We start from the raw sequence: 21,724 nt of genomic DNA, 5'->3' as shown, positions 1-21,724 counted from the left end.
ACACAGCATCTAATCAAAGTTATTACCTGCATGACAAATTGTGGTTACAGTTTCCAGTGTTGTAATTCTGCATTCTTCATAATACTCTTCATATTCTTCAAAATAACCTGTATTTTATTTGTCTTTTAAAAATCTTAAAATAGTTAAATGTAGCCGATCTGCTATTTTCACAACTTTTTTGTGACACTCTTCTGTGACGAAGTATGGCATTAATTTACAAAAAACAAAACCTGAAAAGTTGAAATAGGTATGGAGATATAAGGTTTCTGCTCTGTCTGTCTGTCTGTCTGTGCGTGCGTGAAACGTAATCTGTATTTGACATCCTACTTCTCATATATGTGTGTGTGTGTGTGTGTGTGTGTGTGTGTGTGTGTGTGTGTGTGTGTGTGTGTGTGTGTGTGTGTGTGTGTGTGTGTGTGAATTTCATGCTATGCTTTGGAAAACAAGAAATCAACAATAACAATACTCTAGCTTTGCTTTGTTCTGTTTCAACTGGAACAATCAAGATAATTAAGATACATTATAATCACAGGACTACTAAAAAGTAGTACGTAGAGTTGTATGTATCAGAAATCACGATGATGCTTTTGCAAAGGTATATACAGGGACTTGTCTTGAATAGGGCTAGTCCAACAATCATCATTGTTATACTCTAGTTTCATCACTATATTGAAAATATAATACCAATATAATCAATGATACTGAATGAATAATATGGATCTCTCCATCTCCACCATAATTAACCAAGTCAATGCTGTTACACTAGTTCTACATAACTTGTTGCCTTTGTGTATTCTTACTGTTCATGAAGCTCCAGAACAGGGCAGTGAGGGGATTTTTGTGTGTGAGGGATTTTAATGGTCACTTGCTATGTAAGACATGCTCCCCTCCATTCTCCCCCTGCTCCTCTCTCTCCCTTGGTGGTTACTCTGCCAGATATAGGAACAATGTGGTCTTTCTTACCTGTCGGAGGTGTACATTCCATCCCTACTAAACCAAGTCCCAATCCAGTCTCCAACCCACCCCCGCTTGAACAGGGCCCTCACTGCAATGCCAGCTTTAACTACAGGTGCTCCACACATCACACACCTGACGCCTCATACCTTTCATTTTGGGAGGATGTGTGAGGACACTACTGTTCTTGTACGGTTTGTCTTCCATCAACTATAGCTTTTTACTCACACTTTTAACCCTAAAGGATTTCTTTACACATTACTTAATTAGACACACTGTTGATACATCTTTTCCCGTATGTAAACATACATGTATTTGAATGGAGACATATAGAATGATTGCTCTGGTGTATGTCAGACTGTTGGTTTGTGGTTTTTCATGTGGAGAAAAGGGAAATTTCAGGGTTGGGGTGCAAGTGTGCTATTAAGGAGGCGAGTGCAAAAAAGCGCAGTGTGGGTGCCTTACAGGAAGATTGCATTTGTCGTAGCTGAGCCTTCCCTTTTATGCCGGTGGCTGTGTGTGTAGCTGAACAGAGAGAGACAAGAGTCAGTGAGGGACAGACAGTTGGAAGGGGTGCTCATTTAGTCCTTCTTGTGGTCCGTTACAAGTTGGTTATAGTCATTTTTACTCTGCCTCTTCCAATCTACCACTAGGATTATGTTTCACATCTGAAGTTTTCTTTTCTTTTTCATCTCCTCACCTGTTGAAGACGGCTAGAATGTTGCTCAGGTATGTTCATTCACATCCTACAGATTTCAATGCCTGCTGTTTTCTTTCTGCTTGCAGATCAAGTTGCGCACTTACAACTTTGATAGAAATGACAATGTTTTTTTAATTATTTCTGTTAGATAAAAGTCAAACTAAATTAAATAAAAATGTTATTTCGGAAATGTAAAGCTTCAGTTATATAAATAAACATGTAAACATGTAACAATATTTAACATAGACATGCTGTTTGTTTAATTTTTCATTCATTGGATTCACATATGGGACAATACAATTCAGATTACAGCCTTCAAGTTTGCTGTTCATTTCAACAAATATATTGCAACATCATCACAACATTTATTCACTTTGCAGACTTATTATTTTAATAATTATTATTTTTACCATTCCGTCTACTGTACTGACAGCTGGGCCAGAGCATCAACATGACTGGAGAAGTGACTGTCTACTTTGTCCTCTTAGAAAGAGTAGAGGAAATACTGTTTTAGGAAACTCACCACAAAGACAACAAAAGACATGAGTTAAAACCACAAGCATGGGCTTTTGTAGACAATACACTATTACTTAGTGTGGGATCTATGGGGAATACATGTTCTGTGTCTGACTTACTTACGAAATTTGAATAACAAGCTTCTTAAAACATCTCCGTGCTCCTGTAGGCAGCAGTGGAAAAGGAATAAACATCTTAAATATATTTTAGAAGCAATGTTGGACCTGAATATCTGTCTTTTAACCCAGTAAGACCTGAGGCCGATTCTACAAATGCCTTCTAAATTAGTTGTCCTCAAACTTTTTTCGTGACAAGGACCCCCAAATTGATACATATGTGGCTGCGGACCCCCCTCTGAAAAAGGTTTTGTGCCAGGGACCCTCAGAAGAGAATAGTTGTTAATAAATTCTAAATTATTCAAAAATGTATTTCAGAAAATAGCAGATGCAGTGAGTGGTGAGCTTGAATAACTGAATTTTTTTTCTAAAATGACACTGATGCTTTCCCGGTTTTAATAGGTAAATGGGATGTTCAATACATATGTGGCCATTAACATGTTACCTGCGGATCAAAACCAAGAGCCTATAATTAGATGTGCTATATGGTCAAACAGCAGACTGATATCTTTGCTGGGTAACTTCCATTAGAATTACTCATATTTCATAGTCAGAACAAGTTTGGACAAGACAGTGTCCATAATTATCTTCCATATGATCTGTCATCAATACTGATAGAGACCATAACTTTAGACTCAGCTGTATCTTATAAAATAGAGACATCTTAATCCCTGCCTGTACAAATGTTCTACCGTTTTAATTGAGGCAGAAACGTCTGAGAGCAAGTTGGGATACTACTTTTTAACATGGTGGAGGTGCTGTTTTACATGGTCAGAACTAGGCCAACTGAAATTAAAATGAAAACATGTCTGATGTCTGAGTGCCACACGCCAAACCTTTCCAAAGCTGTCTCAAGGCCCCAGCCTGTTTTCCAGAAGATTGTCTTATCAGTAGCTGGCATAGCTCCACAGCACAGCTGATGGGAGGAGCCGACCCAACGGAACTGTACCCTGCATGCATTCCTAAAGCTCACACCAAAATACTGTAATTTATTTAGCACCAATTGGTCTAAGAGTTATATTTTATATTATATATTGTATCTTTAGTGCCATGCGTAATGAGGTCGAATAATGAGATTGTTCCTTTTGGCTGTGCTTTCAGAATGAGTTTAGAGTAAAGTCAATAGTAACATGACATTTTCTTTCTTCTCAAGGAAGATCTTATGCATCAAGAGCCAGTTCTGAATGTGTTCAGCAGCCAACTATGCGTTGAGGAGAACCTGTGAGGTAGGTCTGTCTAAGACTTAGGGTGCCATTTTGAAGATCCGTTTTACAATGGGGTAATACATAAATTGCCCTCGCTCTGCGCACAATCGTATAATGAAAGGCATATCGGCCCGTGTTGAAAGCACACACATATGGCATACGGCGTTCCTGCATGAATATTTTAGCATTGTGGGAGTGTCCATATGTTAATTATTTTTCGCTTTGCGCAATTTGCTATTAAGCCCCTTGACCTAAAAACACTCAGCGCATAACGATTAGACGTGGGTCTGACCACCTCTTAAACGCAAAAAGCACTGTTTGATTTTACACTTGAGCGGCTCTGGGAGGCTGCTGGAGTGTTGCCATGTCTGTTTATTATAAGCGGCTTCTTAAGCGTTGTGGTTGCTTTTCTTGTTTCTAAAGTGGTTATTTGGGCTTTTCTCCTAATGTTGTTTAAACCAGTGATCCTCACACAGCACATTCCCATGTCAAGGATCCCCAGATGAATGCATTTGCCCAACTAAGGACGGCTAATCCAAAAAAAATTCCAAGATTACTTTTGAAAATAGCAGATCTATACCAGCTCACAATGCATCACATTCATTCATTAAAACTATGAACTCTGACTGCAGGGGGATATATATAATGATCATTATAACAATGTGCAAGAACATATTTAAAAAGAAGGAAGAACTTTATATTTGTGGACAATCAAAATGTTTTTTTATTTTAATGTGGTGTCAATAAAATTAATCTGGATATGGCAGACTCACTATCTAGAAAATAAAAACATGGCACTTCATTTAAAATAGGTTACAGACCCCTGTTATATGCGCTTATTTTTATAGACCTATTTACTTGTTTCTATGAGACATGGCAACAGCCTCTTTGTCTTTTTTTTGTAAAATGTTGAGATTAGAAACGGCCATAACTCATTTCTCAACCTTAAAAATAAATAAAAACATCTCCATAATCCTTGGGAAGTTTGCTTTCATATGCTGTATCACACCCGATTCAAGTCTTCTTCAATAAAATGCTAAGAGCGAAGACCATATACCATCGGGGCCACAGGCACTGCATTAAGCAGCAGCATTCAACTCATTCCTTCATCATGACTTGAATGAAATAAAATATAATAAACGTTATTTTACTGGTGTTTTTCAATAGAAACAAATTATGTTGAGGCATAAAGGTGACAGCATGCAGTGCAATAGGAATAATTAACCCAAATGTGACAACGTCATGTCATGTCTTCTATGGTGCCAGCCTGAAGAAATGTAATACCACGATCCCCAAAGTGCTGACTGGTAAAGAGAATAGTACGGACATGTTGATTGGGTACATCTCAAACACTCCTTAAACACACCCATGACTAATTCAAGGCCGTTTTGCGCAATCCACAGGGTGTCGAAAGCGCTTCTTAACATGCCCAAAATTGCAATATGACATACCACACGCCCCCAGCTCATAAAACTGCAATATGATTAGTAATATTATTTGAACTGCTTAATGGAGCCCTTAGAATTTTAAGAGGTGGAAAATAGAGGAGCAATGTTTAATACATTTATAATTACATATAACCTTTATACACTAAATGGTAAACCATTTCCCTCATTATTCATAGGTATTAGGCAACCCAGGCAGGCTGTGTGGTGGAGTGTCCATGCCCACAACTTTCCCTGGAGCCCGGTCTTATCGATGCCCCCAGGACACAGATATGGATTTGGCTTGGCAGGAGCTGATGGCTATCACAGAGCTGCAGGTAAATGCCACAATTTGACCTGATTTATACTTTATACTTAGTTGTGCATCTTGTCTTGCACCGATAGTAGCAAACTACACTTGTAGATATGCGATTTTCAGTTTGAGACACTGACCATAGCAGTAATTTCATTGACTCATATAGAGCAACCTCTGTATAAGTTTACCAAAAATATTGCCATCAAATTACTTGACTCTAAAATGCAAAATGCAATGTCAAACGTTATGTGGTGTTATCATGGTGGTGCTGGTGCATAACATTTCGATAACATTTGCAAATGGTTTGTCTATAGATTTAAATTCAATAAGCTTGTGGCTTGTAAATTAACCTGGGGTTAATTTGTATTCTCCTCATAATTCCATCGAAGAAAAATAGAAGTAAATTATACTCATGGAATAATGCTAATTTATAATAAAGTTGGTAAAAGCAAAAAGATACAATGAGACATTTTGATCAGATGCTCTCTTAAAACTTACACTCAGGTGATGTAGGCAACAATGAGTCAATTGAGTGATGGCTGAATAAAGAGACAGGGAGAGGGGGCAAGTGCTGTATGTTGCTGGCAGCCCCCTGCACAGCACAATGGCCATCTGTCTCCATGTGTAATTTGATCACACCTAAGCGAGCCCTGCATAAGCTATGGGTGGCATGTTGAAGTGGGGCTTAACTGTGTGCTTTGGCAAGCCAGACAAAGTATGAATTATGAGACCCTATCCCACTAATTAACTCAGGGGTTACATGTATTACATAATTATTTCCTTGTGAGCTCTATGTAAATACCCAGTGATTTGCATGAAAATTGCAGTCAGTTAAAATGTCTTAATTTTCTTTACAGGAATTTCAAGTCCCCAGTCAAGGCTCCTATGAGATGACACAGTACCATCCCATGGAGACTGTGATCCCTATGGGAGGATACGGCCTGTCCCAATCCCATTCTGAAGGCCTCCCCACAGCTTGTGAGCTAAATCCTGTAGCTGCTTGTGAGGGCTCTTACTCTGAAGTGGTGCCTGCCCGTCACCGTATTTTAAGCAGTACAGAGGCCATGTACGGGCACTGCGGTTCTCAGCTCAACCCTAGGATTGTGCCCACTGCTCATCCTCCGCAACACTCACTCATGGAGCAGATGAACATGTCGGGTACCAGTGAAGGGCACAGGAAACCCAACATCTGCCTCTCTCAGGGTCTTAATCGACACATACTGGGTGCTCTCCACGGACAAAACATACACCCTTCCTCGGCAGATGATTTGGAGTCAGATTCTGGCCTGTCTCTTGGCTCTAGTCCACCGCTTGCCTCCCCTGATAATCCCACGACCGGCATGCAAACATTCCAGAACACAGATGTAGGCTTAACTTTTAGTGACAGGGAGGCGGACATGACTGAGCCAGCTAGTCGGGCACAACTCCAATACGCCATGAACTATCAGACCCAATCCCACACTTACACATACTCAGGAGCACATTCAGCTTACTTCTCAGCTCAACCCAATGCATCCCACCATACCCAAGCCACTCAATCTCCAGCATCACTGAAACAGCAACACGGTCCAATTGGTGCCTTGAGTGACCTGTGTTTTAGTGATTCTGGAGTGTCCAGCAGAGGGAGCTCACACCATAGCCTGTACAGTAAGACACAGCAGGGGAACAGCTCAGCTGCAACGCCACTGAGCAGAGATGAGCGGCGTGCTCGGAGTTTGAAGATCCCTTTCCCATTGGAAAAGATCATCAACTTGCCAGTGGATGACTTTAACGAGCTCCTGACCCAATACACTATGAATGACTCTCAGCTGGCTCTGGTAAGAGACATCAGGAGGAGGGGAAAGAATAAAGTGGCAGCCCAGAACTGTAGGAAAAGGAAGATGGACAACATAGTTCACCTGGAGGGAGAACTGGGCCAGCTACAGGCTCAGAGAGATCACCTGGCACAGGAAAGGCTTGATTTCCAGCATAGCCTGGCCTATGTTAAATGCAGACTCACAGAGCTCTATGCAGAAGTGTTCTCTCACTTGCGGGATGAGGAGGGGCAACCTTACTCAATAGACCAATACTCTCTACAACAGACCCCTGATGGCAAGATCTACCTAGTACCACACACAGCTTTGCAGGGAGAGTAATGCTAGTTTCACAGGATTGACTCATACCTTGCCATCTAAATTGCAGCAGTTCCAAATCTTTGCCTTCTTAACCCATTGACGCCTGGTGCAACGTATACGTTGTTCTACCCTTGATGCCGGCGCGCTCTCTGTGTCTCATCAGCTATTGCTATACATGTAGCAACATAACTATTTTTAAAAAAATCATCAGAATTTGAAGGTTTTCAGAAACCTTAGGTCAGGCCCTAGAAGGCGTTCCCAGATTCGGCCTCAGGCATCAATGGGTTAAAACAATCCAAAATAATTTCTTCATTTCACCAAAAACGTTTAGGTCTATTATGTAACATGATTAACATTGTGCCATCTTTGGGATTATTTTTTGAAAACGTACATTCCTCCTGGGCACTCAAAACCCATTTCAAAACCATTGACTTATGACCACTTTCAAAAATGTTTGTAACAGAGCATTGAAAACACCAATCCTTTGTTCTAGTGACAATATGGTTATCCTTCTGTGTGAGAGGGTTGTGACTTTACCATTACTTCTATATATATTTTTATAATGTTTATTTTAAAGTGAAATATTTTGCCTCATCATTTGAACCTGTATGGTTCAATGTAAGTTTGCAACAATGCATGTTTACAGTCATATTAAGCCAAACAAGGAGTGTGTAAAAATGCTTTATTATAAAAATGTATTAAAAAAAACTGCACAGCAGTCTTCAGTAGTAAAAACACCTCCATCGTTTGTCCAGGCATCCTATGACAGAAGATTTATGTCAATGCAATGTTTTTTCTCCACAATTAAATAATGCACAAGGTTCTGATTGCACTTTCAGCAAACCTTTTTTAAGAATGCAGCAAGTTGCCGACTTCAAGAATCACAGGGAACAGTGTGGAACATGGAAGGTCCTCAGACCAGTGTGATTTTCCCCCTGTAAAGCAGAAGAAATACAAATTAGCATGCCATAAAGTAAACCTTGAAAATGTGTCAAATGTCGAGTCGCCCGTCATTGCCGTTTGCAGCATGCATTACGGTGGCCCTACAAGGTCTATTCAAAAGCAAATCCATTAAAAGAAACCTGTTCACTTTCCAGACAGTTTCATCTAGAAAAATCAGACCGCTTCGGGACAGAATAATGGATGAAACTCTGAAAGCCTAATTCACATCACCGCAGCTAGAGCTCACATTTAAGAATCTGTTCTAAACCTTTGCTTTTCTACAAACCACCTTATGTTGACCAATCGTACAGTCTGTTTCAACTGCAGTTTGTCCCAACTACATAATCCAACAAAAATATTCAGTTGGTAAATGGAATTGCCAACTTTTTCCTCCCAATGCAACAGTTCTCCGTTATCAGTTAATGCATTTGCTTTCACCTCTCTAACACACGACTGACGTTGTGGGCCACCTTACATTATGTTTAGCCCATTAATAGTTACATTCGTTTGCACAAAAGGTCCAAGCCATTAGTGTGCTACAGAGCCTACTACAAACTACAGAACATAAAAAATGAGAACATAAATTAAATATAAGACTAACAGTATTTGAGAAGTCCAGTCTTACCTGTCCTACAGTCAGCTTTAAAGCCATTTGTTGGCTGAAGCCTGCTAGTCTTACATACCTTCTGTTCTCACTCTCCCCCTGCTTCTCTGGCGATGGTTTTGCTACTTCTCACCCTCAGCTGGCTTCCATGGCTAGCCTCAAAAGACTTCGCATGTAAGCTAGCCTCGTCCGGATGATCTTTCGAAACAACTCTGGAGTCGGTGCAAGTGATGGGGCCCTTCAGATGAATGCATCTGTGCTCTACTCCTCAGTATTGCAAATGCATTGGTTTGACCCTATGCACCTTACTCCTCTTCACTCAACCACCATTACTGTCCAAGAATTCACCATTCACTCGTTTGAACATGGGGGGGCTCTCACACAAACTTCACACCCAACTGAAGTGCAAATAATTACCACTGTGTGTGGCATCCAACATATTCTGACACAAATCCCCATCCGCCCTCTCCCGACCCCTAAAAGAACACTCGTGGTTTTTAAAAAAAACTGAAGGTGGTTTATTTCAACTTGCTTTTTTAGTTGCAGAATAGATACACAAATAAAATAAAACCAGACTAGTAAAGTAAAGAAAATCTACATAAAACCTCATTGGAATGCTTGCTTTCCATAAACATAAAAATATAAAATAATCCTGGTTGACAAAAAGTTCTGGAGACCCTCCATGATTTTCTAATGTACATCTCTTCTTGTAGCAGCTGAAACCTGCCACAACTGTTTGGCTGAGCAGATCTAGGAGGTAAACCTGCCGCTGCCCTGTCACTTCTCTCGCTTCTCCTCTCCTTGCTCTCCTCTCCTAAGTAATCAGTCCTGTTGAACAATATGGAACAACATTGTTAAACTATGCACTGACTTAGAATAATCCTGAGAATGCACAGAGAATTCATTTTTGGATCCGAGTTACAATAAAGCCCTGATAATGACTACATTACATTCAATTATGGTTGTCATGATTCAGCTACTAGGAAACCTGTGAACCCGAGGCATTTATCTGGACACTTACCTCACCGTTTAGAATCGTCGCCCAGAGCCGCCGCCGCCGCCACCACCACCATATCCGCCGCCGCCACCACCGCTGGAGCCACCTCCATAGCCACCTGAGGAAAGGAGAGCCGAGACAAACGTACATCATCATACATCCAGTATCAGTAAAGTCACGTTAACAGTACAATATCAGATATTCTTCCTGTGACACCTACCGCCATATGGGCCGCTATTCCTTCCACCACCACCTCCTCCGCTGCTGCTGCTGCTGCCGCCCCCACCGCCACCAAAGCTGCTTCCTCCTCCTTTCATTGGGCCATAGTTTGACGACTGGTTGTTGTAGTTGCCAAAGTCGTTGTAACCACCACCGCTGCCGCCACCGCCACTACCACCGCTTCCTCCGAAACTTCCTACAATCGAGAGGAGAAAATAAATTTTAGGACTCCTCCATCTGGAGCACAGTACAAACGCCCCCCCCACCCCCCAGACTGACAAATGTGCAAAAGAAAATGAAAGATTGCCTCACCACGGGTAGTATCACCTCCGCCAAAGTTTCCACCACCGCCACCGTTGTAGTTGTCATTATACCCATTTCCTCCGTAGCCGCCGCCACCGCCGCTTCCTCCACCATAACCACCGCCTCCACCTCCGTAGCCTCGGTTACCACCACCATATCCGCCACCGCCATAGCCACCTGCAACAGAAATGCCATGCAATTAAGTACACATGACAACCTCGATGTAGAACTGCAGCCTCCCAGCTCTGTGCACAACTTTCCCAGTAGCCCCAGTTTTTCAGAAGGTAGCATACCCGTTTCCTGATCCAGATCTTTTGCCCCATAATCCCGTTTGATTGGCTCTACACAGGTTTGAACAGGAAACACATCACAATCACAACAGTCACATGCATTTCCACATCAAATGTGCTGCAGAGCCAAACAAATGAATCATGAAAAGAAACTACAAATGAAGCATGAACAGAAACTACAGTTATTCAAAAAGCCTGTTTTACTTTAAAAAAAATAAAAACCTACCATCTCCTCCGCCACCATATCCATTGTTGTAACCATCTCCACCTCCATATCCGCCTCTTCCTCCTCCTCCTCCTAAGCAAAAAAAACACATCAGTTAGTCACAATTGCATACAAGCGTTTGTGGCAGACTAAAAAGATCCTACAAGTAAGTACCTCTGCCCCCACCATATCCGCCGCCGTATCCACCATCACGGCCGCCACCAAAGTCATTTCCTCCATAACCTCCCCTCCCGCCGAAGCTGCCACCACCTCCACCGCGACCTGGAAGACAACAGAACACGTGTCAACACAAACATACAAAAGACACTTGCATTAGCAAGCAGTGGTAGAAATTTGTGGTAGAAATGTGTGGTAGCAATGTGTGGTAGCAATGTTCACCTTCCATACCAGTGTTCTGCATTTCCTGTCTTGAGAGGGCCTTCCTTACTTCGCAGTTGTGGCCGTTGACTGTGTGATATTTCTGGACTGGGGGCCAAAGAATGAGACCATTAGATCAAAGCTGAACACACTTGTTAACAATTTACTGATGGGTTAGTCCAAAGACCCTACTTACTGACAATCCTGTCCACTGAATCATGGTCATCAAAGGTCACAAAAGCAAAGCCCCTCTTTTTACCACTGGCACGATCAGTCATGATGTCAATGACTTCAATTTTGCCAAAGGATTCAAAGTAGTCTCGCAGGTGTGACTCTTCCGTGTCTTCTTTAATACCGCCAACAAATATCTTCTTAACAGTAACATGGGCACCCGGTCGACTCGAGTCCTGTGAGGCAACATAACACCCGCAACATAAGACACGGCCAGTGCGATCATCAAATTACATTAAACAAGATCATTTGCAAAAATTACCTCTCGGGACACAGCCCTCTTGGGCTCTACCAGTCTTCCATCAACCTTATGGGGACGTGCATCCATTGCAGCATCGACTTCGTTTACTGAGGAATAAGTGACAAAACCAAAGCCCCTGGATCTTTTGTTTTGTGGGTCTCTCATTACCTGTGGTAGAGAAGTAAAAATATATTCAATACAATACTCAGTATCAATTGTAACCCGTTAATAACCGGGGAAACTAGTTTAGCTATGCATAATTGGCTTGCATAGTAACATATTCTATAAAACCTAAGCTTTCTGAAAACTCTTGTGCTACAAAGTACCCACAATTATGTGTAAACGATTAGCACCCCGCGTTTGCGCGTCTTACTTGTGTATGTGTATACCATAAGCCTGCCAAACAATGCAGTGGTTTTAAACTAGTGGCCACTGGCTAAATGGAGTTTGTAACCAAATGTACCCGTACTAGATTAGACTGCAAAATTAAACCAAATGGACCATATATTTTACGCTTAAGAGTTGAACATCTGCATTACTTAAAATGTACAACAAGTACACACATTATTACTTTGTTCTACGTTTTACAGTTCTGGCGTTCTCACGCCTATGGTATCACATAAATGCACCATGAATTGTGGGCCAAATCTTTAGTTGTGAGTCTGTGAGGCTAAATCTAATCAAATAGTGGTCCGTGGCTGAATTGCCGAATAAATAATGTGCCTCGATATGAAAAAGGTTCAAAATGAAAACTACTGCACTGAGTGTATAAAGGCAGTCCCAGAAACAGAGATAATGTTCAAAATGAGTCACATACCACGCAGTCTGTAAGGGTGCCCCATTGTTCGAAGTGGGCTCGGAGGCTCTCGTCGGTGGTTTCGAAGCTCAGGCCCCCAATGAACAGCTTGCGGAGCTGCTCCGGTTCACGCGGGGCCTAAACAATAGACAATGAATGAATACAACTTGTTTGCAGCGTGACCGATAACAAAAAAGGTCAGCCGGATTATAGCAATCCATTTAGAAAAAAAAACATTGCACGGGCACACGTAGCAATAAAAATGGAATAATTAAGTAAAGCAAATACACGACTAAGACAGGGTGTCGATGGGAGAAATCGATGCAGCCGCGGCCGCCATTACCAGATTGCGGCTCAGTAAACGGGGCTAAAACATCCACCCGTGCATGCTAATAACGTAGCCATGTTCACCGGGACAGCGAGGAATTAGTTTTCATGTTGCCAATCCATCGTATGTTGCCCAAAACACGAGGCAATAATTGCCTCACAACATATTACAGCATGAACAAAGGCCCACGAGGCCTAGTGGGCTCTCTTTTAAGATGGCGGCCTCGCATGCATTGCTCGGAAAATGCGACATGATAGCACGGCAGTTTAGCTGCATCGTGCGGTCACTTTAGACCTACCATATTAAGCAGCGAATCCGACTAAAACCGGGCGGCGGGGGGGAAATCACAATATAAAGCGCAATCAACACTTACTTCTCCTTTCGACATGATTTCTTTCCTTTTGCTGTTTGTTTGTGCTGGTCGGACGTTCGCTCAGTGGGTTAGATGATGATGCGTGCGAAAGAAGACACCGGCGGTGGCCCCGAGAACAAGAATATGTAGCAAGAGATACGCCTCGCGCGCTCTCCCATTGGCCGCCGCTTCCCGCTGCACCCGTTCGTCACCGTCCGCTCGCAATCCGGTTGGAGGAGACCTCGGTCAGTTACGGCCGAATGACCAATGGCACGTCATCGATGTTGACTCAGTGGGCGGAGATTTTACGCCATGATCAAAATGGCTACCAGCCGAAGGACTGGACTGCGCGAGCGGGTTCTTCTTTGCGTGACACCGCCGTACCAGAGCATATACATGATACCTGGACAATAACACTATATTATTATGTATTAAACTCTGTGGAGAGACATCATGACTTCCAAGATGTTACCACTCTATTGAGTCGTTATTATTCAACACAGTTGTGTTGCCCTGCGTGCAGCAGTATGACCATATGAGTAACAACAAGAACACACAATAAATGGTTATGATTTCATGGTGATGGTACAGATCCCATAGCTAGTGTGGTCATAGCCGGCCAATCAAAAATGCCCACAACCCCCTTTCAAGTTAAACGGATTGCTTTGATTTTCCCCAAAAAATGTAGCATATTGTCTAAAATCATGTCTTCACCGTTCACCATCACATACTCAAGAACCCTAGGTCTCTCGTTGGATCAGAGTGCAGTAGATATCGGTACATACATACATACATAGAAGAACATTTACAACACAATACAGACTGATTAATTGAAAATGGAGGACCCTGATGTAAACAAGTTTTGCTTTTCATGGTTTCGTCCTCGTAGCAGTTTGTGTATTGACTTGTTCTTTCGTTTGAAATGTACCCCAGAAATGAAAATTGAAAATACATTTTCAATTAATCAAAGATTATAGAAAACTTGTTTGGTAGAGCACTGTTGTTGAAAACACCAAATGCAGACTTGGATTTCGTTGTGCTCTTGGAAGAGGTGATTTTCTCTACAACCAAGGTGTCAAAATAAAGATTGAATAAAAAGTTAAATAATAAAGGGGAGGGGAAGTATTTAGTTTGTGTTGATTCATATATAGTCATAGACCACAGCTACACACATTTACAAAAAAATGTATGTCCCTCCGAGCTATGGGACAAAGACATTTCTGGGTCATGGACTGAGGACCGTGAAGAGGGGCGTGTCATTCTTTGTGCGTACTTACCGCGCGCTTTTTTACCCACAAGCAAGCAGTCGCATCACATCACAGGCTTGTTTAGTTACATTTTCCATCCCAGGGCCTAAAAAAACGAAACAAACAGTCAAATAATACAAAGAAGAAGCGGGTGGCTGATTTTGGGCTCGACATAGCAAAACAATCGCATACCGCTAAAGGGGTAAGGAGGAAACAATTTGATTTTGCATTAAGGCTCATCAACCTCGCAACGTGTAGTTGTGCACTGCCAGCGCCATTGTGTATCGTTTGTTTATTAAATGCTATTTTCGTCTTCGTGCACGAGCGTCCGGGGACGACAAACTACGGATTTGTAACTGAAAATAGTGTCGACGAGACTTTGCTCAGGTTAAGCCAGATCGAGGTACATCGAGCGATGTGTTTTTAAAGACTCATACGACGAAGTATATGCATTCATCTGCTTTGTTGGCGCGGTTGTGTGCTAGCCTATTAAGCTAATTCTCTTCAGCAGGGTTGTTTTTCCCCCCACGTGCCAATTAGTAACGTTAGTTCGGCCTCAATTCTGGTAACGATTGTTTATTTTTGCACAATTTCCGCGTTATTATAGTATATGGTGTTTAGCGGTTTACGTAAACGAGCGTTTTAGGGTTAAAAGAATCCATTTGCTAGCCAGTTGCTAGCAAGAGTTTGCTAGTTAGCCACATCTAGCAGATCGGCGTAAGTCAATAATAAACACTTCTTAGTTTTAGATTATTTATTTTGCGTTGATTTGACGTCGTCTTGACAACACAGTCCTGGTTTGGATGTAACATTAATGCTGTATTTCCCCCTCTACCTCTCTCTGTGTGTGTGTGTGTGTGTGTGTACAGTTTGCTTCCTGTACACGGAAGTGCAATTGTGTTAATTAATACAGTACAGAGCAAAGCAGCCGACTGTCGCCATGGGAAAGAAGTCTCAAGATGCGGCGTCCTCGTCCTCCGAGGAAGAGGAGTATGTGGTCGAGAAAGTGCTGGACAGGAGGGTGGTGAAGGGCAGAGTTGAGTTCTTCTTGAAATGGAAGGGATACTCTGAGTAAGTTGACCCATTGTTCATATTACAAGTACAAACGAATGCAACTATTTACTTTGAATTGAATATGAAGGACCCCAATGGAAACAAGCCATAGGCTTTTGGGGGTTTAAAATCCTCTTAGCAGACCTTGTATTGAACTGTACTGTCATCTCTTCAGCAAACTGTTATTAAAGTATTCAATCAATTGCAAATGTTATCCCCAATGGTAGTTGTAAGGACTTTGGTGTGGACTGGCTATAAAGGTGTTTTGTTGTAAGGAGTTGTGACTAGTTGCATCTGTGCAGTCTAGCCTTTAGCAGTAGCTGTGCACCTTTTCAAACACTTGTGTCCCTATTCTGCCAGTGCATTTCCAGTGAAAAAAGGAAGATGATATACAAGCTTAACAATGCATATCGGCCCAGGCCGTAGCGTAACGGTCTGGGCACCGGACTGGTGATCCAGTCGCGGTGTGCCGCGGGTTCGACTCCCGGACCCGACACGGCCTTTACCGCATGTCATCCCCCCATCTCTCTCCCGTTTCCTGTCAGCCTACTGTCTGTCCCTTAAAAAAATCAATAAAAGGCGTAAGCCGCAAAAAAATATCTTAAAAAAAAAAAAAAAAAAAAAAAAAAAACAATGCATATCGAGTGCAACACATTGTAGATCGGCTATTTTCGGTATGGAGGCGACTAAGTGAGCCCAGAGGAGGGGGTGGGGTTTAAATGACCTTGCAGGGTGGGTGGGTGTGTGTGTGTGTGTGTTGATTTTTTCTACTTCTAATAACTTCTAATCCCACAGGAAACACAACACCTGGGAACCAGAGAAGAATCTCGACTGTTCCGAGCTCATTTCTGATTTCATGAAAACCTACAAGAAGGGCAGCCCCGCTGCCAGCTCTCCCACTAGTGGAGGAGCATCTAAAGCTAGCACGGCATCCTCGGGACGCACCAAAGAAACCCCCAGTACCAAGAGGAAAAACTCAGATGATGAGGAGGAGGAGGAGGTGGCGAAGCCGGCCAAAAAGAAGAAAGAAGTAAGGAAAATGGATGTGGCAAAAGGCTAAATTATGTTATTTTATGACTAGGGTTGGGTGACGATACGAATACATCGTCAATCGCGAATATACGAATCCAATCGCCGAATATTTTTATTAGGCGATTTTTCGGGACGATTTTTAACCTGTAAAGTGTGCGCAACATCAGAATCAATTTGGGCCAGCAAAGTAGTAACAGCGGCCGGGTGGAAATCCCCTCCTCCCGTTATAATGGTATGGTCCCGACTCCCAGTCCCCGCAGCCGTGATGCTCAGTTGCTCACTGTGAGCCGAGGGAGCCGAGCCGAGGAAGGCTACTGTTACTGTACTGTAGCCTACATGTTGTTTACGGTCCGGAGTCCAGACCCATGCAGTTTAATAATATACAGTCACAACAGAATGCACACTGCTGTCTCGTGTCTCATCACAATCCCAATGCGCCACCCGTGAAGTCGGGGGGGGGAAATAAAAAACAGGCTGGTAGTGTTAGTATAGATGAAGTTCAGTGTGTTGAATCAGTAGCTACACGCTAAGCCAACGCTAAGCTAAGCTAACGATCCCCGAGCCTATACTGTATAGGCGCCGCTCGGGGATCGTTAGCCAGCGCTGCAAAAATAGACAGATCTACAAGCTCTCAACGCGTAGCGAACGGTGCTGCAGAAACAGGCAGGACGCGGCGCCTTCAGAGCCTGTGAATCAGCAGCAGCATGTGGGCGCCCCTCTGAGCCTCCGACGCCGGTGCGGGGAGGCAAGACTTCTCCAGGAGAAGTTACTAGGGCAGGCAGGCTACATGTTTAACACTGTCACCAGCCAGTGGTTGTGATGTTAGCTTAGCTTGCAGCTGCTTGTCCGTTCCAACTTCCAACCACTTCATCTAAACTTATTTCTTATTTTGTTACCCTGGCTGCGCAGTTGTGCTGCAAAAACAGACGGATCTACAAGCTCTCAACGCGTAGCGAACAGAGCTGCAAAAACAGGCAGGACGCGGCGCCTTGAGAGCTTGTAGATCTGCCTTTTTTGCGACATGCAGTGAGCTGTTCTCACTTTACTTTAATGACACGAATACATCGTCAATCGCCGATTTTTAGACAGACGATTGGCGATTGAAAAAATTTGGCATATCGCCCAACCTTATTTATGACACATGGTCACGTATTAGTGATTCCCTGTTCAGTAGGGATGAATATCATTAGGATTTGATAGATTACCTGTTGTTAGTTCCAAAATGGTAACAGTACGTTTTAACATTTCCCAGTATCGCCCGAAAATATGAATTATTTGTATCTTTTCGGGCCAAGTTGTTTCGACCACTTTTCGACCATCGCCTGTTCGCCTGCTATGATTTTAGGTCACGGACCCCAAACTCATGGTGTACAAATGCCATTTGTTCACTCCAATAACAGACATTTTTTAAGTTCTGTTAAGCTTGGAAGCCCTGCAAGGACCCTGGACCCCACTTTTAGAATCACATGTGGGACTCCGATATTGTAAATTATTTACAAAATAATTTGCCGAGCTAGATATCGGTTGCCTAACACTGCTATATGTCGTCTGTCGGCTGGGAAACTGCAAAACTGTTACTTTTAAGCATTAAAAGTAGCAGATTCACAAGCTTGAAGTTTCGAGCTTGTAAATCTGCTACTTTTTATGTTTTTGTGTGACAGTGTATGATCAAGTAGGGTGTTAATCTACGAAAAAACAAAGTTAGAATAATAGCTGGATAGCAACAGCTAAAATGGCAGAGGGCATCCTCATCTTGCAATTTATATGGTCAAAATGGTTTAAACTTATCTGGTGTAATTTAAATACCATTTACTATTGCAACTATATTTTTATTTGTTGGACCTGAAACTTTTGATCATGAAACCAAACAAATACAAGCAGTAGCAGTTGTCTACTGACAATTTGGGGACAGCAAACTCCAAATGGGGATAATATATTTTGATCTGTGCCACTTCAATTTGGTTATGAACAACACGAATGGTTGAAAGGATATCAGACTTCACCGTGCCACTCACTTGCTAACAAGATTCTTCCCTTTTTGTATTCCAGGAAGAGCCCCTGGTTGCACGAGGCTTTGAGAGAGGACTCGAACCAGAGAAGATAATCGGAGCCACTGATTCCTGTGGAGACCTAATGTTCCTTATGAAGTGGTAGGTTTTGGTTTATGTGTCGATGTCCCAAATTAGCATTTGGGGATGTTGGTGTTTTTGTCTAATTTTTATTTGCTGACTGAGCTGATGCTTCTGTAATCTGTATCCTTTGCAGGAAGGACTCTGATGAGGCTGACCTTGTGCTTGCCAAAGAGGCCAATGGTAAGTGCCCACAGATTGTTATCTCCTTCTACGAGGAGCGTCTCACCTGGCATGAAGACAGCGACAAGAAGGAGAAAGATGCTGTGAGTGTGTGAGTTTGTCACCTCAGGAGGAGAATGGTCCACTTCGCTCCAGGACCAACAGACATTTTCACACCCAAACCGCTCATCCTTTTTATTGACCATGTCCAACCGCTGTACCACACAAATGGACACTGTCCCAGTCCCTGTCATGCCTCTCTCATTGTATATTCAAGTGACGGAACAGTTACGAGAGCCTAAGGTGCCCAGAATGATCCAATATGATGGGAACGCGATGGACATGGGAGAGATACTGGGGTGGGGAGGGTTTGTGCTTTTCTTTTGCTTTGTATTCAACTTTTGACTTGTTTAAACCGTCTTTATCGTGAAGTTTTAGTGTCTATGGGATATGATTGTGTCATTAAGGTTTTTCTTTGGTACACACAAGCACAGGGGGGTCATGTTTGAAACTTGGAATGTAGTCTTCACTGGGGCAGCATTTTTTTTTAATCATGGTGTAGTTGTCAAAAGACTACTTTTTGTAGGCCTGTCAAAATAACTGAGTTAACTTGTGAAATTATTAACAACATTTGAACGCATGCTTGGATGACCTGTCCCATACATCGCATCCACTCATCTAGCCTATCTGGATGGGGCTCAAAAACAAGTCGTGGCTCAAATCACATGGCACGATAACGGGGTGAGACAGGCATCGTACCACACTGGATTCGTTATAAAGAATACACCATACACATATGTTAAATGTATATATCCACCATCTGTCATTTATCTTTCCATTTCCACAACAAATGCAGAAACATTTGGGACATAGTTTGAATGATCATCAATCTGTTAATTTGTAGTAGTTTGACAGCCCTACTTTTTGTGTCTCATAATTAAACCATTGGGTCAGTCACAGCCATCTTCATTGCATATTTCCAGGGGAAACTAAAACCAGCATTCTTCATGGCCAGGTATCAGACTGCCACCCTGTGGCTAACACGAGTAAAGCATTGTTTTTAACCGTAATGCATTTTAACGGTTCTGACAGATTATTTCCTTGTTTTTATGGTGTTAAGTGGTGACATACACAGCCATTTAAGTATTTGTCGTCCTTGATATGTTGACAAATTAAAGACAGCTGAAATCACTCTTTGACCATCTCCATTATTACCCATCTTCATGTTTGGATGAACAATTTGGACATAGTGGACCCTACTTTGCACAGTCTAGACTTGTATTATGAAATATGGGATTCATTCTGCATTAATGTTATAATGAAGTATTGTGGACCAACACAAGTTGGGTCTTTTGCAAGAATATAAAAAGTTTAAAGACTAACAACACTGTTCCCTTCAAATGTATCACTTTTTAAAAAGTTTCTCTGGACTAAGTCAGGGTTGAAAATCGTTCAGTCTTTTATCCTTCAATTTCATTTGTCAGTTGCAACAAAAGAAGTGGCTTCTGCATTCCTTGTGTCGATTTGAAGAATTTGCTCCCAACGTGTATACTATAGTGTCAACTTTTAATAAAGTATTTCAATGTTAACATGACTGAAGTCAGCTCTTTTAAGGTTTTATACATTCAATAGCATGTCTAAAACAAGTAAGCTACCATAGAAACCACTTGTTCTGACTTAAATACAGTATTAAATAGGATAATTAAACATCACTACCATTTATATATTTGTAGTCTCACATAGCCAGACATTATTCCACAATCTCCAAATGCATTTGAAAATAGCGAGGGGCAACAGTCTGGCAATGTGAGACTAATATATTTGTGGTATAATGTAGGAAAAAACAATTCAACCCAGATAAATTGTCAATTTGGTTTTTGAACAGATCACTCAAGACTCTTGAGCAGTGGTTTTCAACCAGTGGTCCTTGAGGGGGTTCCCAGCTAAATGTAGAGTTGGTAACCAAATGGACCCTATTTAGATCTTTAACTCTTGAGTGTAAAATGAAATCATTTTACGCTCTCAAGAGTTACATTTGTTAAACATCTGCATTACTTCATTTACACAATTAGGCTAGAGAATGTAAATTAATTATTTTGATCAACTATTATCTCTCCTATGGTCCCACATCAATACAGCATGGAATTGTGGATGATAAAATTTGGTCAGAGAGGAGAAATCTCAGATGGTCTGTGGCTCAAATGCCAAATAAATAATGGGCCTTGATATGAAAGGAGTTGAAAACCACTGCTCAAGAGCACTAGTTACAGGCACTCAGCAGATGGTGCTGTTGGACACTAATGAGTAAAACATAAAAAAATGCTTTTATACAAAAGCAAGTTACAGGACTAATACACTGCAGCTTGTGATCTATGTGAGAAAAGCTATTTGACTGTATTGTGCCTTTATTGTGTCTTCTCAAATCTAGTGTGGGAAAAGGTCTTTGATGGATTAAAATATGTATCCTTAGAGGGTACAGAGATGATCTGAAACCGCACATATTTTGATTAAAAAAAAAATCCAATGTAGATATGTATTTATTTTGTCACACACACACAAAATAAATAAATCAAAAGTTTAATTATGGAGATGGTTTCTGATTGATAGATTGATTGATTGAAAATTGTATTAACAGTTTTCAGAATGGGGACAGTTCAAGGAAAGTACAGCAACGATATTTGGTTCTGTTAAGGGAATCATATAATGTGTCCTGAGATGACTGGGTACATCAATACTAAACTGGATATTTTGGAAACGATGTTAAGCTGCAGTGTACAGTAAAATCTGATCTGAAACAAACCGCACCACTATATTCTCCTCTCTTTCTACCAATTTCTCTCTTTGTCACATACACACAGCGCTGCATAGTT

The 21,724-nt window shown here is 41.8% G+C and overlaps 3 protein-coding genes across 9 annotated transcripts; 2 read left to right on the top strand and 1 right to left on the bottom strand.

Annotated features, from left to right (window-relative positions):
• Window positions 1-1,513: 1,513 nt before the first annotated feature.
• On the top strand, window positions 1,514-7,431 carry nfe2 (nuclear factor, erythroid 2). 2 transcript variants are annotated; one of them, XM_083769444.1, is made up of 4 exons: window positions 1,514-1,683; window positions 3,444-3,512; window positions 5,116-5,253; window positions 6,089-7,431. In XM_083769444.1, the coding sequence occupies exons 2-4, from the start codon at window positions 3,471-3,473 to the stop codon at window positions 7,364-7,366; spliced, it is 1,458 nt and encodes a 485-aa protein (XP_083625570.1). In that variant the 5' UTR covers window positions 1,514-1,683; window positions 3,444-3,470; the 3' UTR covers window positions 7,367-7,431. The 2 variants fall into 2 exon arrangements, with proteins under 2 accessions (XP_083625570.1, XP_083625569.1); XM_083769443.1 differs by having other exon boundaries at window positions 3,440-3,512.
• Window positions 7,432-8,010: 579 nt separating this feature from the next.
• On the bottom strand, window positions 8,011-13,385 carry LOC310861705 (heterogeneous nuclear ribonucleoprotein A1-like). Of its 6 annotated transcripts, none has more exons than XM_083769283.1 (13): window positions 13,253-13,385; window positions 12,573-12,689; window positions 11,777-11,923; window positions 11,480-11,690; window positions 11,305-11,391; window positions 11,079-11,187; window positions 10,927-11,000; window positions 10,704-10,751; window positions 10,420-10,587; window positions 10,109-10,303; window positions 9,918-10,006; window positions 8,190-9,719; window positions 8,011-8,105 (listed from the first exon to the last, which is right to left on the bottom strand). In XM_083769283.1, exons 1-11 carry the CDS (start codon window positions 13,265-13,267, stop codon window positions 9,921-9,923), a joined length of 1,257 nt encoding a protein of 418 aa, XP_083625409.1. In that variant the 5' UTR covers window positions 13,268-13,385; the 3' UTR covers window positions 8,011-8,105; window positions 8,190-9,719; window positions 9,918-9,920. The 6 variants fall into 6 exon arrangements, with proteins under 6 accessions (XP_083625409.1, XP_083625410.1, XP_083625412.1 ...); XM_083769284.1 differs by having other exon boundaries at window positions 9,913-10,006; window positions 10,927-10,998; window positions 11,080-11,187; XM_083769286.1 differs by having other exon boundaries at window positions 9,913-10,006; window positions 10,927-10,989; window positions 11,080-11,187.
• Window positions 13,386-14,496: 1,111 nt separating this feature from the next.
• On the top strand, window positions 14,497-20,046 carry cbx5 (chromobox homolog 5 (HP1 alpha homolog, Drosophila)). The gene is made up of 5 exons (XM_083769295.1): window positions 14,497-14,680; window positions 15,348-15,549; window positions 16,327-16,561; window positions 18,613-18,713; window positions 18,829-20,046. Exons 2-5 carry the CDS (start codon window positions 15,419-15,421, stop codon window positions 18,968-18,970), a joined length of 609 nt encoding a protein of 202 aa, XP_083625421.1. The 5' UTR covers window positions 14,497-14,680; window positions 15,348-15,418; the 3' UTR covers window positions 18,971-20,046.
• Window positions 20,047-21,724: the final 1,678 nt, after the last annotated feature.

Source organism: Protomyctophum parallelum (assembly GCF_964188405.1).
Source record: "Protomyctophum parallelum genome assembly, chromosome: 7".
Classification (NCBI taxonomy): Eukaryota; Metazoa; Chordata; class Actinopteri; order Myctophiformes; family Myctophidae; genus Protomyctophum; species Protomyctophum parallelum.
Note: the sequence above shows the minus strand (reverse complement) of the source record. Positions and strands in the feature narration are given on the sequence as shown.

Bases quoted from the DNA above. Each gene is read 5' to 3' on its own strand.
- nfe2 (XM_083769444.1), top strand. From the start codon at position 3,471: ATGTGTTCAGCAGCCAACTATGCGTTGAGGAGAACCTGTGAG. The intron at 3,513-5,115 runs GTAGGTCTGTCT...CATTATTCATAG, and splicing joins CGTTGAGGAGAACCTGTGAG to GTATTAGGCAACCCAGGCAG. The intron at 5,254-6,088 runs GTAAATGCCACA...TTTTCTTTACAG, and splicing joins TGGCTATCACAGAGCTGCAG to GAATTTCAAGTCCCCAGTCA.
- LOC310861705 (XM_083769283.1), bottom strand. The intron at 11,001-11,078 runs TACTTACTTGTA...TTTTTTTTGCTT, and splicing joins GGATATGGTGGGGGCAGAGG to AGGAGGAGGAGGAGGAAGAG. The intron at 10,007-10,108 runs GTAGGTGTCACA...TCCTTTCCTCAG, and splicing joins GAATAGCGGCCCATATGGCG to GTGGCTATGGAGGTGGCTCC.
- cbx5 (XM_083769295.1), top strand. From the start codon at position 15,419: ATGGGAAAGAAGTCTCAAGATGCGGCGTCCTCGTCCTCCGAGGAAGAG. The intron at 16,562-18,612 runs GTAAGGAAAATG...TTTGTATTCCAG, and splicing joins CGGCCAAAAAGAAGAAAGAA to GAAGAGCCCCTGGTTGCACG. The intron at 18,714-18,828 runs GTAGGTTTTGGT...TATCCTTTGCAG, and splicing joins CTAATGTTCCTTATGAAGTG to GAAGGACTCTGATGAGGCTG.